This window comes from Penicillium verhagenii, assembly GCF_028828195.1.
Source record: "Penicillium verhagenii strain IBT 33310 chromosome Unknown utg000005l_segment0_segment0, whole genome shotgun sequence".
In the NCBI taxonomy this organism is placed as follows: domain Eukaryota; kingdom Fungi; phylum Ascomycota; class Eurotiomycetes; order Eurotiales; family Aspergillaceae; genus Penicillium; species Penicillium verhagenii.
In genome coordinates, this window is record NW_026643169.1 from 3689433 (window position 1) to 3706952 (window position 17520).

At 47.4% G+C, this 17520-nt stretch overlaps 6 protein-coding genes across 6 annotated transcripts; 2 read left to right on the plus strand and 4 right to left on the minus strand.

Annotated features, from left to right (window-relative positions):
- Positions 1-393: 393 nt before the first annotated feature.
- On the minus strand, positions 394-2544 carry N7466_004892 (NADPH cytochrome P450 oxidoreductase family protein; the record flags this gene model as incomplete). Its single annotated transcript, XM_057164289.1, has 1 exon — positions 394-2544. The coding sequence occupies one exon, from the start codon at positions 2542-2544 to the stop codon at positions 394-396; it is 2151 nt and encodes a 716-aa protein (XP_057022970.1).
- Positions 2545-4671: 2127 nt separating this feature from the next.
- Positions 4672-6335, minus strand: N7466_004893 (cytochrome P450; the record flags this gene model as incomplete). The annotated part of the gene is made up of 2 exons (XM_057164290.1): positions 4672-6173; positions 6230-6335. 2 exons carry the CDS (start codon positions 6333-6335, stop codon positions 4672-4674), a joined length of 1608 nt encoding a protein of 535 aa, XP_057022971.1.
- A 402-nt stretch (positions 6336-6737) lies between these two features.
- Positions 6738-7777, minus strand: N7466_004894 (non-canonical purine NTP pyrophosphatase; the record flags this gene model as incomplete). Its single annotated transcript, XM_057164291.1, has 7 exons — positions 6738-6827; positions 6886-6960; positions 7010-7071; positions 7137-7173; positions 7236-7413; positions 7452-7525; positions 7583-7777. Coding segments are annotated over 7 exons (711 nt in total), but the record flags the coding sequence as incomplete, so codon positions are not given.
- Positions 7778-8702: 925 nt separating this feature from the next.
- N7466_004895 (aldo/keto reductase) lies at positions 8703-9963 on the plus strand (the record flags this gene model as incomplete). Its single annotated transcript, XM_057164292.1, has 4 exons — positions 8703-8728; positions 8808-8958; positions 9024-9380; positions 9463-9963. 4 exons carry the CDS (start codon positions 8703-8705, stop codon positions 9961-9963), a joined length of 1035 nt encoding a protein of 344 aa, XP_057022973.1.
- A 1627-nt stretch (positions 9964-11590) lies between these two features.
- N7466_004896 (uncharacterized protein) lies at positions 11591-13390 on the minus strand (the record flags this gene model as incomplete). Its single annotated transcript, XM_057164293.1, has 1 exon — positions 11591-13390. One exon carries the CDS (start codon positions 13388-13390, stop codon positions 11591-11593), a length of 1800 nt encoding a protein of 599 aa, XP_057022974.1.
- Positions 13391-15367: 1977 nt separating this feature from the next.
- Positions 15368-16841, plus strand: N7466_004897 (uncharacterized protein; the record flags this gene model as incomplete). Its single annotated transcript, XM_057164294.1, has 3 exons — positions 15368-15671; positions 15743-16358; positions 16424-16841. 3 exons carry the CDS (start codon positions 15368-15370, stop codon positions 16839-16841), a joined length of 1338 nt encoding a protein of 445 aa, XP_057022975.1.
- Positions 16842-17520: the final 679 nt, after the last annotated feature.

Below are 17520 nucleotides of genomic sequence, written 5' to 3' on the forward strand. Positions count from 1 at the left end.
GATCTGTCAGACTAATTAGTAGCTTCGTCGTGCAAAGTTCAGAATTTTCAGCCGCTGATTTGCTCAAATTTAAGTGGATTTCCCCATTCCAATTGGTTAGATCCAAGGTCAACCAATATTTACGACCAAGGCCGCGCACATCTGTCTTTCCCTTTTCAGACATTGGTCGCATGGCCCGCTTCTTAAGTCAGCTCGGCTAGTAGCGTGCACTGGTGGAACTCTATTGAAATTGGCTTGGAAAATCTAACAAATGTTGAAAGTAGGTACAGGTGGCAAAAAAGGAGATCTGTAAAAAGCAAGCAAAAAACAACAAGAAAAAAGGAGAAGAAAGAAAGAGTCTGTAGAACCAAAAAAAACAATTATAGGAAATGAAAGAAAAAAAGAACTTCCCCATCACCCCCAAACATCTTCCTGCCACTTGTTCTTTTTCTTAACGACCTTACTCCAATTGTTGAATTCATCCTCCGACCACCCCTTAGCCTGCCGCATCGTCACGCCAACAGCCTTCTCCACTTCCCGGGCCATCCCAGCTCTACCACAGATATAGAAGCTAGCACCCTCATCAATCAACGTGACAACATCCTGCCCGAACTCGGAAACCCGGTCCTGTACATATCGGCGTGGCGTACCCTCAAGTCTCGAGAATGCAGTTATCAACCGCAACTTGTCTCCGAGCGCACTCTGCATTGCCTCCAGCTCGTCCCTGTAAATGAAGTCTTCGTCGGGATCCCGACATCCGAAGAAGAGGATCATCTGTCCGATCTCCTTCCCAATCTTCTGCACCTGACATCGCTCGGAAAGAAATGCTCGGAAGGGCGCAAGTCCTGTTCCGGCTCCGACCATTATCAGTGGCGTCTTGGCCGTTATGGGGAGCTTGAACTTGCTTCGACGGATGTTGGCGAAGATCTTGCCGTGGCCATCACCATCTTCGAGTGCGTTGCTAGGTCCGTTGAGAGGGTATGTGATGCCGTGTGGATGGGGCTGGGAGTTTGCATGTTGGGAGAGGGCTAGGAGGTAGTTTGAGGTGATGCCGTGGACCAATTCGTTTGGGTTGCCTGGAAGCGGAGTTGAAGAGATGATGGCGGTTATAGAAGGTTTCCGGGGTGAGACTACGCTGCTCGAGGAAATGGAGTAGTATCGAGGACGGGTGTGTGGTAAGGTTTCCACAAGGTAGGAGAGGGGAATTTTCGTCCATGTCTGACTGGGGCAGGCAAGTTGTAGTAGACGACCGAGGTTCAGGTGGGTGCGACTGATGAACTCTGCGTAGAAGTCTTTATCTTGGCTCAGCTGGGTCAGGTAGGTCTTCGCTTCGGCCGTAGGTGCGAACTGAGCGAGATCGCGGACATGGTCTCGATTGACTGGGCCGCAGATTTCCAGGTAGTAGCGGAGAAGGGCGATGGCGCTCGTCGGGGTTGGAAGGGTGATCTTTGTAGCTGGGTCGACGGGCCTGATTATGACTGGAACATCGCGACGAGAGGAAAGGTCGAGGGTCTTGAGTAAACGCTCAACTTCTGAGTCTGGGTTGGCAGGCCAGATGGCAAGATGGTCACCCGTCTTGTATGTTAATTCGGGCTGGTTGCCGAGATCCACGTCTAGGTGGAGACAATTGCGGTTGGAAGAGGTGAAGAGCTCTCGAGAGTTGATAATGCTCAAGCTGCGAACGGCTGAAGATTGGGCAGCTCCTTTGGCGGTATCATTGTGGTTGTTCGGCTCCCCGTGGTGAAGGTCAATGGGCTCCAGAGACTCATCTTCCTCGACCTTTAGGCTTGGAACATACTTTGCTTCACCCTTTTTGAAGCCCAGCTTATCTTTGAATACTTTAAAGAGGCCTTCTTTCCAAGCCAGAAAGTCCTCTTCAGTAGCACCTTCGGCATCATTGGCTCTACCGACTGGCATCAAGGCTTGGGCCCCAAACTTCTCCAACCCCTCCACAATAACATCAACAACCTTGTTGTAGAATTTGTAGTTGGTATTGCCCAGGCCGAAGGCAGCATATTGAAGATTGGCTAGTGATATACCGCCGGCCTTGGTGATCCAACTCCAAAAATCCGCGGTATTGTCAGCTGGATCGCCTTCGCCGTATGTCGAAACAATGAAAATGGCCAACTTTGTATTCGGAATCTCAGAGATGGTGACTGGATCATAATCCGAAAGGTCTGCTGACATACATTCCTGACCCCATTGAATGGAAATCTCTCGGGCCAGGCGGTTGGCAAAGCCCTCCGCAGTACCGGATTGCGACCCCCAGAAGATGACAATGTTCTTGCCAGCCTCTTCCAACTTGCGTGCAATATTCCTGGTCTCTTTGTTGGCATTGGTACTAGCCTGGCTACCATTCTTTAATTGTGGACGCTCGAAGTAGAGATGATAATGTGGATCCGCCTTGTCCCAGAGAGTCCCTCGTGAGAAATATCCTGCTGAAACACTGGCGATAATTGCCAAAGCAGCATAATCAGCGACGCCGGTCGGTGTCGTATAATTTTGAAGCTCCACCAGGATCGCTGGTGGTATAGTCATCTGTGCAAGGTCTGCGAAAGACACCATTGTGGGCGTGGCAGATTTGGTATTGTCAGGTTGAAGGTTGGATCAAGAGTCACCTGGGAAACCTTGGAAGTAACAATGAAGAGAGAAAGCGAGCAGCAGAAAGCTATTTAATAGGCACCTACTGATTTACTAGATACTTATACTGTTTAGAGCTTCCAAGGTTCAATATAGTTCATTTATTCATCAATTACGGACTACAACTCCATACTAGTATTATGTACCGATAACCTCATACCCCGCACCAAGGCTAAGTTGGCATCTCCGAAATTTTAATACTCACTTGGGGAAAGAGATGCCGGTGATTAATTCCACTTTCATCGACAATACGACAATACGACGGGGAAAGATTCCCATTCCACAATGCACAGTATGGGGCCTGGGTTTTAATGTATCCAATCGAGCTATATTGATTTACTCAAACAGAACTCCAATATCTGGATGAACTAAGAACCTCCAAGATTATGTATGCTGTAGTATGAAAGAACACAGGTTGAAGGTATCCGGGGTAACTTCCCCGATCAAGTCCTCCCCCGCACCAGTGTTTAATCGCATGCGTGGTATTAGGAATTTGCATGATCCTAAATGCACTTTGACACCATCTAAATCACGCGCAGCCCACTGAAATTTACTAGTCTACAATATTATTTCCACGCACTTCAAATTGACCCCCGAATCGCGCTTAGCCTCGAATTTCAATACAAACTTGAGATTTACCATGATTTTTATGAGGCAAATTTCTTAATGTCAACTTAACCAACCTCTGAATATCACGAATGGCCCCTGAAGTCTTGAATTAATTTTAGTAAGTTATTGTCAGCGCTATTCAAATTCATGAATAACTACTAGGTAAGTGTCAAGCCTACTCTGCCTGATCAGGAGATGACGTTGTCAATCAGTGACAATCACTTGGGTTTTGCCTATTCTGCTCATTGGCGTACACTCTCTTCGGCTATCGGGGTCACAGGACCTATGTCAATGATTCAGAGGTTGGCCACGGTTGTTATTTTGCTTTGTTTTCTGGCGAACTTCCATCTGGTAAGGGAAGTGATAACATAGTCATCGACGGGGAGCTGCTAGCGGCTAGGGACCAGGGGGTCTTATTCGGATCCGTTGTCCGTGCGACCATAACCCGGGACTGACCAATCTGGATAAAAATCATGCTATTGGAGTTTTTTATGGTGATGAAGCCGCTCTGCCGGAGCGCTCCAATCTGCTCGCCAGCATGGTTGTATATCTGAACATTCGACAGTAACCTGTTACGCTGCCATACCACGAATGGAGAAACCCGATCCCACATAGTTAATGCACATGATGTATGTACCACCTATACGCTCACACCGTAATAGTTGGTGGCATGTCCTCTTTCTTTCCAAGGAGGTTCCTTCGGGTGTGATTTTTTCGTTTTTCCAATCGAAAACTGCAGACCTGTCCCCGGTCACATCGGGTCCAAACCGGGGGGGGGGGGCAACTAGCGTAATCGGGAGTATACCCTACCGTCCAAGGTTTCCGGGATGTCCAGAACGAGCTTGCGTAGCGAGTTGACTGGTTGAGAGAATTTATCAAGCTAGAACTTTCAATCGTGCGTGCAGCTTCCATATCTGGAAGGAACATTGTGTTAGGACGCAGAGGGGAAGACATCGTGATCAAGGTACCTTGTGGTAACTGGGAAGGCATGTAAGAAAGTTTTGAAGAGTGGGAGTTTTATAGGAAAGGGCACAACTTACAAGAATTGTAAGCGCGGTCACTCATGTTTGCGAACACGTGGTGGAAATGAGTATGCACAGGATGGTGAGGGAGTAGCACAAGTTGACACCGTTATGAGCAGATGAGTAGTAACGAAGGAGAAAGTTACGGAGTGAGCACTTGAGAAGTGTAGTAGTTAGCAATCTCTCAAACTACTAGGCAACTATCAGTGCTCACTCTATCACTCCATTCACTCCTATAACGATAGCGCTCCTCCCGCTATTAAGATGATAAGCGGCAGAAAAACAAAAATGCCAAATTTATACTTACTACTAATAGACTTGAGAATTTTTATGCATCTGTTTTAATAGCCATTATATCATGAGCACTTGAGTATCATGTATATTCTTGAACTTAAAGTCATCCACCTGCATGGATGCAACATTACACTTTGGACAGAACATTCCCCACGCTCTGGGCATTTCGCCGCCAAATCTTCACAGGCATGTCTTTCAGAATCAAATTCATAGTCTCCTCCCGCTTCAGCTCCCATCCAGGGTAGGCCAAAGCAAACTCATAACGATGCACCATAGAAGCCACGGCTTTTGTTTGTTCCAGATAAGAAATATTGCGACCAATACAAGAGCGTGCCCCAGCCGAGAATGCAATCAAGTAGGGCTGAAGAGACTTTCCTTCCTCCCCAAGCCATCGCTCAGGAATGTACTGATCTGCTTTGGGGAAAACACCCTCATCGCGATGGGCAACATAAGCAGACATGCTAACAGACGTATTGCCAGCGACCCACTCCCCGAGAATATTTGTGCCCGATGGAGGAGTCTCACGAGGAAGACCATGAGATGTGGGCGGGAAGATCCGCAGAGACTCATCTAAGCAGGCACGGAGGTACGGAAGGTGCTTGATTTTGTCGTAGTCGGCGACATATTCGTCCTCGTCGAGCACACTGTCCAGCTCCTCGCGAAGCTTGGCCAGGGTGCGAGGGTTGCGAAGTAACTGGTACATGACATTTGTGATCGATACGGCCGTTGTCACGCTGCCTGCATTCATCATAATATTGCACTCGGCAACCACCTCGCCCCATTCAAGGTTGTTCGGGTTTCCATTCTTGTCCTCCATGAGGGCCTGGAAGAAATCATCGAGCTTCTCGCCTGCCTCATAGCGACGGAGCCTCTCATTCCCTCGGCGCCACATGATGTTCTCCCAGTTCTCGCTCGCTATTTGCATTTGGTTGAAATAGGGGATCACGTTGACAATCTTGTTCAGGAGGGGATACCACTCATAGTTCCATAAGATGTATGACTGCTTGCGAGCTGTTGGGTAGAGTGCATCGCGGAGGCTCGTCATGTATGTTGAGCCGTCCTTCCTTTCAGCAACGCACATGTCGTTGCCTTGGTCCAGGAAGCCCAGTTTCTCGGACAGCCCAATGTCGGCAATGGCATCAAGAGTGAAGAAATTGTTCCAAGCACGCAGGTCCAGAGTCAGTTCATTTTGATCCGGTGCCACTCGACCAGAAGCGACAGCTTCTTTTGGAGCTATTGTGCAGACCTCATCGAAATGCTTAAACATTCTCTGAACTTTGTCGGTAACCTTATATTCCCAGCTCTCTAAATTTTTCAGAGCGTATGCCGAAGAGAGAACCTTGCGTTTTCTTGCATGGTCTGGCTTGTCCACAACATCGGCAAGATTGAAGTGAGATCCGGCGGTGATCAAGTACGAGCTGTCTTTGGTGCATTTGGTATTGTGGCCGTAGATATCCTTTATCGCGCGGACATCTCCATAGGAAAGCATGTTAGGTCCCGTTCGAATCACAGGGTGCTTCTTGTGTAGTTCTGCCAACTCTTTGGACCTGAATCCCCGCGATGCCATAACCATGAAAGGAATGGCTGAGAATCCGGAGAAGGGATGGAGGTTGGGATATTTGCGGAACCCTGCAATATCATCAGTGATCTGGTCTTCTCTCGGGGGTTGGTTTCCTTCAACATACCCTTGGGGTCACGGAGATACTCTACATATGGATAGCCGAAGAAGAAGAAGAAGGCAAAGGCAAGAAGCCCGATCGCATAGGGAGCGACTGCTATGATTGACAGCATATTGCAGCAGAGGTAAAACTGCCCGGGTGGCAGGTGGCGGATTGCCAAGAGAAGAGAAAGAAAGGAGATGGCAGGTATATAGGAATCAGAGAGCAGCCTGGGAAATGCTGGAGTTAAAAAGATAAAAGATTGTCCAGATGTCCTTGTCTGAATCCTTTCGAGGGAAATAATATGTAGGATTGAGAAATTGCTTCTGAGAAGCCGAACGGGCAATGGTTTGTATAAATATCATTGCAGTGTTTCGACTCAATAAGTATGTAATAAGTAATTGGAATGCTGACGTCCACCCCTTTTCGTGGGGTATTACTTCCGATGAGCATGGCTAACCGATCATGTCTCTCACTTGTGTTCAGATGTCATATCTGGGGTACGTGGGGCCCAACAGGCGCGGGGAATATTACCCTCTCGGAATATGGCAATTGTCCCCGCGCGATTCCAAGCAAACTGCGGGGCAACGAAAAGAGTAATGGAGCCCATCCAATCGTGTCCGATCTATATCGAAAGTTCTCTATGCAAGTTGAGATTTGATCTTCGACTTTTACCCACACACCATTAACCGGTTATTGTCCCGAGCCAGCCACTCTTGGAACCTGAACAAGGCCTGGTATCGATGGGATAGTTTGTTCTAGATCACATTAGTACGACATGATCGGCCAGCGCGGAGACTTTCATACTTTCTTGTCATGCGCCATTTCCGCAAGAGTTTCTCCTTTGTGCTCAAAGATAGGCTCCCATCCTGGACTGCGTTGTCAACTCTCTCCTATTCCAAGGTTGGAAACTCTTCCCATCAATCGCACGTACCAAAAACGGGTGGACCTCTAGCAGGCACAATTTTACCCTATAATCCATCCATATTTTTAGTAGGTGGCTACAAGGCATCTGATTTTTGCCTCGACGAACCTCGAGTCTTCCTTGAAAAACCAAGGGCTCCATCTCAGGACCGGCGGAAAAGGCAAATGTGCAAACGGCGTCCGCACTCTTATCGGTGTGAGAGTAAAGAAGTCTATTTAAACCGTCGTTCCCTAGCGACTCTAAGAAGTATTTACTTTTGCAAAGCCAAGATGCGTGAGAAACATTCCTATGAGTCATTATAGAGAGTGTTTATCCATCACCTACATATACGGGCCTGGAAGTCGGTTCATAGCGTGGAATTCCAAAGCTGAGTCTTCAACAATGACTGGTCCATTGATCTAGTAACAACCAGTTAACATGGTTTATTGAAGGAATTTGTTCAAGGGAGACCAAACAATTTTAGCGGCTCGCCGACACTTATCGATTGCAATCTCTTCTAATGATCCCTGTATCTCGGGAAGATCTAATGAGACGGGTTCAACAGGTATTAATCCGCCTAGGATTGCGTTGACCTCGATGACCTTGTTAGGATTGCCGGTGACAAATTTGAGTGTGTTCATAGTGATCGCGTCAATGTGTGGGAATATCATGTCCTGGCCAACAGCGAATCCACGATTCACCATATACAATCTCACCGCTCTGTGCACCGCCCAACATAAAACGCGACAAATCCCTCTCGCTCTTCACGTGATACTCCACTCACGTGGTTTTCCCAAGAGATCTCAGATTGCATAGTTTGCACTTTGCACTTTGAATGTTTTAAGTTAAGGCTTACCAAAAAGACTAGTAAATAGTATGCTACATAATTGTTTAATTCAGATCATACCTAAGGTTGAGGACATAAACTTACAGGGCTGCTCAAGTCAACCTAAATCCACATACATGGGCATCCAAAATTGTGCAACAACCTAGTAGTTGTGACTCGTGAGAGTTGATTATCCTTTGGTCATACGGTCCATACCTGGAAGTTCAAAACAGAGAAAACCGGTCTGACACAAATTCTGGTGAAAACACGACTGGTCGTGCAGGACTCGTGCTAGCATTAAAGTGGCACGATACGACACGAATTGAACCCTTACCCCGGATCTTCACAGCCGATCTTACGGACCGATTGGTGGTGCCCGAGGGTGGTGGGTGGACAGCAGCAAAGCTAGCCGGTTATATGTCGGCTACTTGATCTTCGCTTGTGGATTTCGGCATATCTTCACCACGCCGATGGCCCCGATCACCGAATTATTAATGCCACACATCAGAGTGTTCCACTGATTTCTATTCTCTGAAATCTCTTTCCAATTTACATCCACTCAATCTAGCTCGCTCTTTGAACTACCTCAGTTCTGTGTATCGAGTTTGAAGAGTGTTGTTTGATCCTAGTATGTTCTTCGTGGATCGCTTGACGTCATTCTCAACGATAGTATACATCGTACTAACTTGAGTCATAGACACAAGAAATTTTTCCTCAGATTCTCTTGACAGACTATCTCCGATCAGCGATTTGAAATTGAAGCATTGAATATGTCCGCCCAAATGGAATATGTTCGGTATGAACCCCGCACCTAATGTCGCACCATGACTCAACCACCATGACACCCCAATATACTGAGAAATAACGGCATATAGCCTTGGAAACTCCGGCCTAAAGGTGTCCAAGATCATACTTGGTACCATGGGCTTTGGAAGCAAGCAATGGCAAGACTGGGTCTTGGATGAGGAAGATTCCCTGCCTCTGATCGAGCACGCATACAAGCAGGGAATCAACACCTGGGACACTGTTAGTTCAACAAATCCACAAATCCCAACTCAACAGGCAAACTGATCCTAATAACCACAAACCAGGCCGATGTCTACTCCCATGGTCTCTCCGAAGAGATCGTCGGAAAGGCACTGAAGAAGTACAACATCCCTCGCAACCGGGTCGTAATCATGACCAAGTGCTTCTTCGGCGTCGACGACCAGGGAGAACTCCCTCAGATCTCCGCCAGTGCCCGCAACGACGGCGCGTGGGTTAACCGGGCCGGTCTGTCACGCAAGCACATTCTCGACGCTGTGGACGCTAGCGTCGAGCGTCTGGGCACATATATCGATGTGCTGCAGATCCACCGTCTGGACCGGGAGACGCCCCGGGAGGAAATCATGAAGGCGCTCAACGACGTCGTGGAGAGCGGCAAGGTCCGCTACCTTGGAGCTAGCACGGTACGTTCACGTTTACCCCCTCGCGATTGATCACGCTCCTATACTTCCCGCTGGGTAAACAAAGATTCTAACTGCCCTCCAGATGGCCGCATGGGAGTTCCAAGCTCTGCAAAATGTCGCCGAGCGTAACGGCTGGCACAAGTTTATCTCAATGCAGAACTATCACAACCTGATTGATCGGGAAGAAGAGCGGGAGATGATCCCATACTGTCTTGATAGCGGTGTCTCGCTCATTCCTTGGTCTCCGATGGCGCGCGGTATTCTTACTCGGCCTTGGGATTCACGTGGGGGTGTGCGCGAGAACAGCGATGCTACTCTCAAGGGAATTGTGCGCGGTCGTGAAGGTGAGGCTGACAAGGCTATTGTTGGTCGTGTTGAGGAACTGGCTGGCAAGAAGGGCGTGAGCATGGCGCAGATTGCTCTTGCTTGGTCACTGAGCCAGCCTAAAGAACAGCCTATTGTTGGGTTAAGCAGCATCAAGCGCATTGACGAGGCGGTTGCTAGTCTCCAGGTTAAGTTGACCCTCGAGGAGATCAAGTATCTGGAGGAGCCGTATGTGCCGAAGGTTGTTATTCCTATGTAAGGGAGTCGCAGAGGTTTTGAAAAGAAAAGAACATTTGAAAAGAAGGGAGTCTGTATATCAGGTGGATGTTTCTCAATGAATCCCAAGGCCAAAATGTAGCCTTCTCGACCTACTAGTACCTTATAGAATACTCCATAGAGGAAACAACCTTCAACAAACAAACGACCTTAAAGAACCCTAAATAATATGCTCAACTCGAAAAATCGCGCATACCCTATATAAATCTTGATATTATAAAGAAATTAAAGTTCCCCACAGAGTAAATAAGCCTTAACAAGCAAACAACCTCAAACAACCCTAAATAATATGCTCAGCTTGAAAAATCACGCATACCCTATATCAATCCTAATTTATACAGAAATTAGAATACCCTATAGAGCAAACAACCTTCAAGAAACAAACAAACTTAAAGAACCTTAAATTTATCGGCTTGCAATTTCAATATATTAGTACCTAAAATAGATAAAAAAATAATTGATTGTGCTCATCCCATATCAACCACGCAATGTTTTCCACATGCAATGTCTGTACTGGAATGTTGGGGTCAGCCTCCGGAGGCACAGCCGGACGACGAAGTAATTCTTCAATGTTGGCAGGAAATCATCAGTGGGCTATTGGGGGTGGTGGTTACCGATTGGCTGGTTTAGACCACCCCGTGGCCGAGAGACAGTGATTGACTGCGGAACTTCTGTCTGGAATCGTCGGCGACCGTGGCGAAGAACAGGGCCTGATCGGCGGAGAGTAATGGACTCAAAGATGATCTGGGCGACTGACGGATGAATAGCGATGGTTATGGTTTCTTGCAGTAGAATCTCGACACCCAATTCAGGGGACGTTTAACAATTGAGAATCATCCACTCATTTGTGCTACTTATTCAATGTTATGAACAGTCTGTGACACTGTGCATATTGTTTCCAGCACTTGAGTGTGCCTGACTTCGGGACAGTGCACATTGCTACGGGTTGTTAGAGCAACATTTGACCCGTGGACACGGAAAAATAAGGAATGACGGAATGACGGTACCTTCAAGCTCGGTTCCATGTTTTCTATAAAACCTCGGAACCTTCACAATATTGGGATCCAAACATTGATTTCAATGTTGAACATCTTAATCGTCCAAATCTCCCATTCCAAGGTTCGAAACTAGCACGGGTGGTGTATTTAAGGTTCCAAGGTTTTGGTACTGGCTGGCATCTACTATGTAAACGGGGATGATGTTCTTATGCACGAATGTGGTCGTACTGGTATATTTTGTGAATGCATGTAAAATATGGTTGTTGGAACATTTCTATTTACATTTGGAGCATGATATAGCCATGTGACCAGTTGCAAAGGTGTAATGTAATGTAACAATACCAAACTTTGATCGTGTATGGCATGTGGGTTTGTCCATATTTATTCGAGGCGTATCGCCAAATGGGCCCGGGAGGAAGAGAAGAGAATGATGATCGGGAGAGAAGAATAGGCAGACGCTGTGTACCAGACAGGATGCGATGCCAGGAAATGTGAAAACAAACAACGCCAAAAAATATATGAGGTGGATGTCAATATGCCGAGAGAGTAAATGAATATAAGTCGCTAACAAAATGCTGGGGTATACGTATGCGGTAGGTTGGAAAAGGCTTCTTAATGGGCCTTTTCTTTTCGGTGGAAAATCGTGAAAAGAGAACTGAATCGGTGTCGGCGTTTGCCTTTACCACCTTGCGAAGTGGCAAGTTCAGGCTCTTTGATATCGTCTGCATCCCAGACCTTATGGTAATCTGGATGCAATGGCGGTGGTGGTGCAGTCTTTGTGGACTTATGGTTGTCGTTCGTTGGCTTCGTTTGGGGTTTATTTTTAAGCTGGGAGACGTGCAAGGTATTATCAGCCTCAACCGAGTTTAGGCGAATAGATGATGGTCGAGATACAACAATCTCGCGTCCGTCCTCTCCAGCACCTGCAAACGCGCTATGGCGGTTGGGGCGATTGCCGGTTGCCGAGGCACTTCGTCGCTTTGCTCGGTCCATGAATGCAGCGCCGGTTGAGTTTGAGCGCTTGGAGAGACTTCCAAAGGATTTCCCTCCATCAACAGGTGACAGGGTATTTGAACGACGAACGCTCGAGGTGGACGCGAGGCGCTTGCCACGATTGACTACCTCCTTCAATTCATTCAATTCATCGCCACGTGTAGGACTGGTGTTTTCACTTTTGACATTTGTTGGCGCGCAAAATTTCGAGGTGACTGGAGAAACGATGGATTTGCCGATGGGGGATGAAACCGGATCGCCGTAATTAAAATTACTTGACCACCCTTCACGGAAAGCGACCCAGATCCCGGTGATTATTATTAACGTGCGAAGTCCATCCTCAAGCGCGACAACATTCGCATCCGTATTGAAATCCAGTGCATCGTCAGAAATATCACTGATCACAGACATACCCGAGCTTGGGGTTGTAGGGCCGGTATTCGATCGGGTGACGGTGGAGTATTCATCAAACACTTCTAACTGGTTGCGCGTCATGGAAGCAATGACTGGGTGCCGACGAGTATTCGGATCGATAACACTGAAAGTGAATCGCTTGGTGTCTTCGCGGGGCTCCGAGCTAGGTTGTGCGGACATTCGACGGTTCCTCCCGGCTCGCAATGCCCATCGCATCACTCGCAAACCATTTTCCGTGCGTGCGACAAATTCGTAAGAACCACTCGGAAGCGGCGTAGCCTCCCATGTCGGTCCAAAATTCAAGCAAATCTCGGCCTTGCCCTTCTGAAGAGCATCGTCCTGAAACATCTGGCAGATAGTAGCGACGACTTCTCGGTGATCATCGTCCTCCCCCTCGGAGCTGACAGGTCTTTCTGGGATACTAGCGACAGTGTGTTCATAAAGTTCACTCATCACAATGATCAAATCATTGGGACCTAGACCATTCTTCCCACGGAACATGGCAGGAAACTTCCGAGCCAATCGAGGCAGATATATAGTTGACGGTAGGATGTCCAAAATGGGCAAGGGACGAGGCGTATGCGATACCTGCTGTAGCTGGAGCAAAAGCTTCGGTCGAAGCTTCAAACGTTTATGGCGAGCATGTGAGGCTGGATGGGCAAGCTGATAAGAGGTCTTAGAGCGAGTGGACTTGCGCGCCGTGATCGTATTCGAGCGGCTGACACGAGGTCTGGTGAGGGCCGGTGAAGTAGAATTGGATGACTCCCCCTCGCTCAGTTTTAATGCAATCGGACTCATGGCCACACCAGATATGGAACCCATGGGTTGGGTAGGACCATCCGGCTGTTTGGTTCTGTTATATAGAGAGCCCAAAAATGGCAAAGTAGCCAAGGAGAAGGCTGGAGAGTAGGGTGAAGATGGCGCGGGTGGCGTTTCTGGCTGGGCGCTAGGATCGGGAGTGTGAGCAGCTGCGGCATCCGCTGTAAGACCAAGATTCAGCAGCATTCTTGGACTCTAGCGGAGCCACATCAAAGGATTGAAAGTCGCCAAAACCGGGCTCGTGTTGGAAGAGAATGAGCTAGGTGTTTAATATATGACGAAGCAATCCACTGACGACGCATCCAGGCCTGTCCACGCGTCAATTGCGGGGGTAATAAAGCTAGTCGGAGGGCCAGCCAGGGTGGGGATTAGGCGCGCCGGAGCTGGAAGCGAAAAAGCCGTAATAGGAACAAGAAAAGAGAAAATGTAAAGGGAGAATGATCAAGGGAATGTGTACAGTGGTCAACTTAAGGGTACCTGAATACAAAGTAAATGTAAAATGGGGAAAGGATTGTAAGGAAAGCAAAACTGCAAGGGGCAGGTGTAAGGGGGGGGATGTTTCCTTTTTGTTTAAAAAAAGAGAGAGTATGACCCATGAAAAGCTCAATGTGTACAACCCACAGTATGGGCGGTCAGCCTTATACATAAAAGTGGAGATGGGAAGTTTTGGAAAGACGGATCGGCCTCTGTGACCTCCGATGCCTCCGTTGACATCCGGATCCCGGATCATAATGGAAAGCTTGCGGCTCAACGTCATCGTGAACGAAGATTATATTGTTTCAAATGTTGAGACTTGTTTCCAAGTTTCAGTAGTTCATGCTGTTGTTTATTGACCGAAAAATAGAAACAAAAATATATAAAAATAAAAATAAAAATAAATAAAATAAAACCTGAATGGTTCCAACATCAATGTTTGTAGTTTCCAAGGTTAGAAGCTCGTAATGAACAGGGTCTTGGAATTACGAGTACTCCGTATACATATCCTATTACGAAATGGTCCAAGGCTTTCTTTAAAAGAGGTGGATTACCCAAATGTAAGCACCTGAGTAAGCGGAGTCTTGCAACTAGGTATAGTTTACAAATAGTAATCTTGCTCATCATTACCCATCAGAGATTTACTAGAATGATCCATCTTCACGGATCGCAGAACCGGAGATTCCTAACATTGAATTCCCACAAAATTGAATTTTTTTTTTTTTCTCTTCTCAGCCTTTGCAGTAGGACTTCGGCGCGGAGGAATCCCTTTTGGTCCGCTTCCTCGCTCCTCGGGTAGATTAATGCACCGTACGACCCACCACCAGTCATATGCTAAAAGAACTTTATTTGCGCTTCATGAATGGTTTTTTATTCATTTTTATTCAAATTATTCAAATTTTTAGAGGTGGAGTTTGGAGAGCTTCTGTACTCCAAGGCGAACAGCTGCCGAGGAAAAGGTTCTTGCTAAAATTCTGGGATTTGAGTTAATCTACGTAAGCAATAGGCTAGTAACTAGAGGCTAGCGTCTTTATACTGGAGTTCTCGAAATCTTCTCGGCTTTTGGTAGCTTTACCGTGCTCAGCTCTTTTTCTGCTTCAGCTGTACTGATCGGGAGTTCCAGGGTTACGGTGGAGTTTCGTCCAATTCCGACCGTCGCATGACCGATTTGCCAAGAAGTAGATCGTACATGAACTTGTAGTTCTTCATAAATTCTCATCGATTCATAATTGCACATTTTGCCACTTTGAAGTCTTGGTTGTGAATAATTATTGTACAATAGTTATCTGAATGTTCACGACTCCAACTACAAACATTTGAACCATCCTGCTAGTAAAACTTCAACAAGACTACCGAGATATGCTCACCCCACAGAAAACTAATAAACCTGCACCTCGTATTGTCAATTGCAGAGCTGATCAGCTCGTGGCTTTGTTCAGCTCGGTTTTTGTAGATCCATGAAGCCCCCGCTGACTCACCTATGCACGCCCACATTAAATAATGCAAAACTCTGGACTTTGGACCCGCGTTTCTGTCACCACCGACTTGCCTCGGCTGACTTGGTGATCATTGATCAGATCCACAAGCAATTTTTTTTTCTTATTGATTTGTGACCCGCTGAAGACCCTAACCAGGTACCTCTTGGCAATTGGTGGACTTCCCTACGCCACAGCGTCTAGACCGACCGCGATGGCAACTGGAAAACCCGCGGCCATGTTGCGGCTAGAGAATCCCATCCAAAGCTTAACGCACGCGTTCTGGTTGTGGAAAGCCCTCCTGTTTATTGTGATCATTGCCTGTCCGGGCCCAGGCTATGATACTTCTACTACATTAATCTCCTATGAGGGCTCGGATCTCACCACCTCGCTCCCCTGGCCATTGAAACTAGCTCGCTGGGACTCCATCTATTTTCTCCGAATCGCTGAGCAGGGCTATGTTTTCGAGCAAGAATGGGCCTTTGGCTACCCGAGAGTGTTGGGATACTTTGTTTCTGGTAAATATGCTTCCCACTGTTTTGTACATCATCATACTGCACAAGACATGGGTCAACTGACCTTCTCGCAGGACTTCGCAAATCTGGCGGGCTAGGGGGCCCCGTTCCAATTGCTTTGATAGCTGTCGTGTTATCCCATGCTGCCCACTATTTTTCGGTTCTAGCTCTATATCTACTTTCGGCCAATATATTTGGTGACGAGACGGTTACCCAGAAACTTATTTGTTTCTTGTCAGCTGCACTTCATATCATCTCCCCAGCGGGTGCTTTTCTATCTGCCCCGTATGGAGAATCCATCTTCTCGTTTCTCAACTTTTCAGGTTTCTACCTGTACTCCGGGTCTCTCATCTCCGAGCGTCAGGGTTTTACGGTCTTGCGAGACTTGCAGGTCCTTACTGCAGGAGGGCTTTTTGCCATTGCCACAATGGTCCGCAGTAATGGTATACTGAGCGGATTCTTGTTCGCATATGACGCCTGTCTCTTGATATGGACAGGCTTGACTAAGGGTTTGTCCACCCGCAACATTCGTCGCCTGATCATCATTGGAGTGGGTGGTGGCACTGTGGCACTCGGGATGATTGTACCTCAGATTCAAGCCTACAGGACTTACTGCCTGACCGACCTAAATCGTGAATGGTGTGGCCGGACATTACCCAGTATCTATACTTGGGTCCAGAGCTACTATTGGTAAGTTCTTCCCTCCTTTGTTCTATCGCCTAGGAATTCTAGCCCCGAATCTAACCTTTCCCCAGGAATGTTGGGTTTCTCCGGTACTGGACCGTCTCCAATATCCCTCTTTTCTTACTCGCAGCGCCGGTCCTGTTCATACTGGGTAAATCATCCATGTGGGCCATTCGAGCCCCCGCTACATTGCGATCCCAGTCTGGAAGCTCAGCGCCTTCACCTCTTAGCCCGGGCTCCATGCTTTTCCGCCTGGCAATTCCCCAAGGCTTACTGGCGATCATGGCCTTATCAAGCTATCACGTTCAAATTATCAACCGGATCTCATCTGGGTATCCTGTATGGTATTGGTACCTCGTATCGATCGGCATGGAATGTCTCCAGGACCCTCGCAAGAACCACCGCAGTTTAGCGCTTGCCGCACAAGCCATGGTAGCCTATGCCCTGATCCAGGGCGTTCTATATGGTTCTTTCTTACCGCCGGCGTAAGACTTCATGTGACAAAATAATTGTTAATCAAAACTTCACGTCATAGAAAGCATTGGTTGGTTTTTGTTTTGTTCTCCGCCTTTCCGTACCTGGCGGGTTTGTACGCCGGTTGCGTAACGTGGTGTCTGCCTAAGAAACTGTTGGGCCATTTAGGCGCGCTTCAGTGCCCGGCGAAATTGTAATTATTATAAGATATTTTATTCTATTGAAATGCCAACGGGCTCAGTACAGACTGTCAGAAGGTAACAGATATCCCTGTGCCGCCAAGTCTTAATTCAACCCTTCGATCTACAATAGTTTCGGGAGTTTTCCACGCGAGTCTCTCTTTTAAAGCCGCAAGGCCAAAGCTCGACTGAACGTCAAATTATGTCATCCGCCCTCTGAGAACATCTCCTTTGATCATCTTTCTCTCCCATTACACTTGTCGTGAACAATTTCCTAAAAGGATAATTGATTACTACTCCTGGCGGTCTATTGGAGCTGGTCCCTTTTTCAGCCCCCAACCTTTTGATCGTCCATCATCTCACCCGCAAGATCCTCATGCGAACCTAGCTGTGTGCAACGCAATCCATCGGCCTCCACTTCCACCTCTTCTGGAGAGAGACTTTCTTGTGGTAGAGGTATAGCTCCCTGACAAGCTTTAAGATTGACTGAGATCATGGTGGAAATGAAATTACCT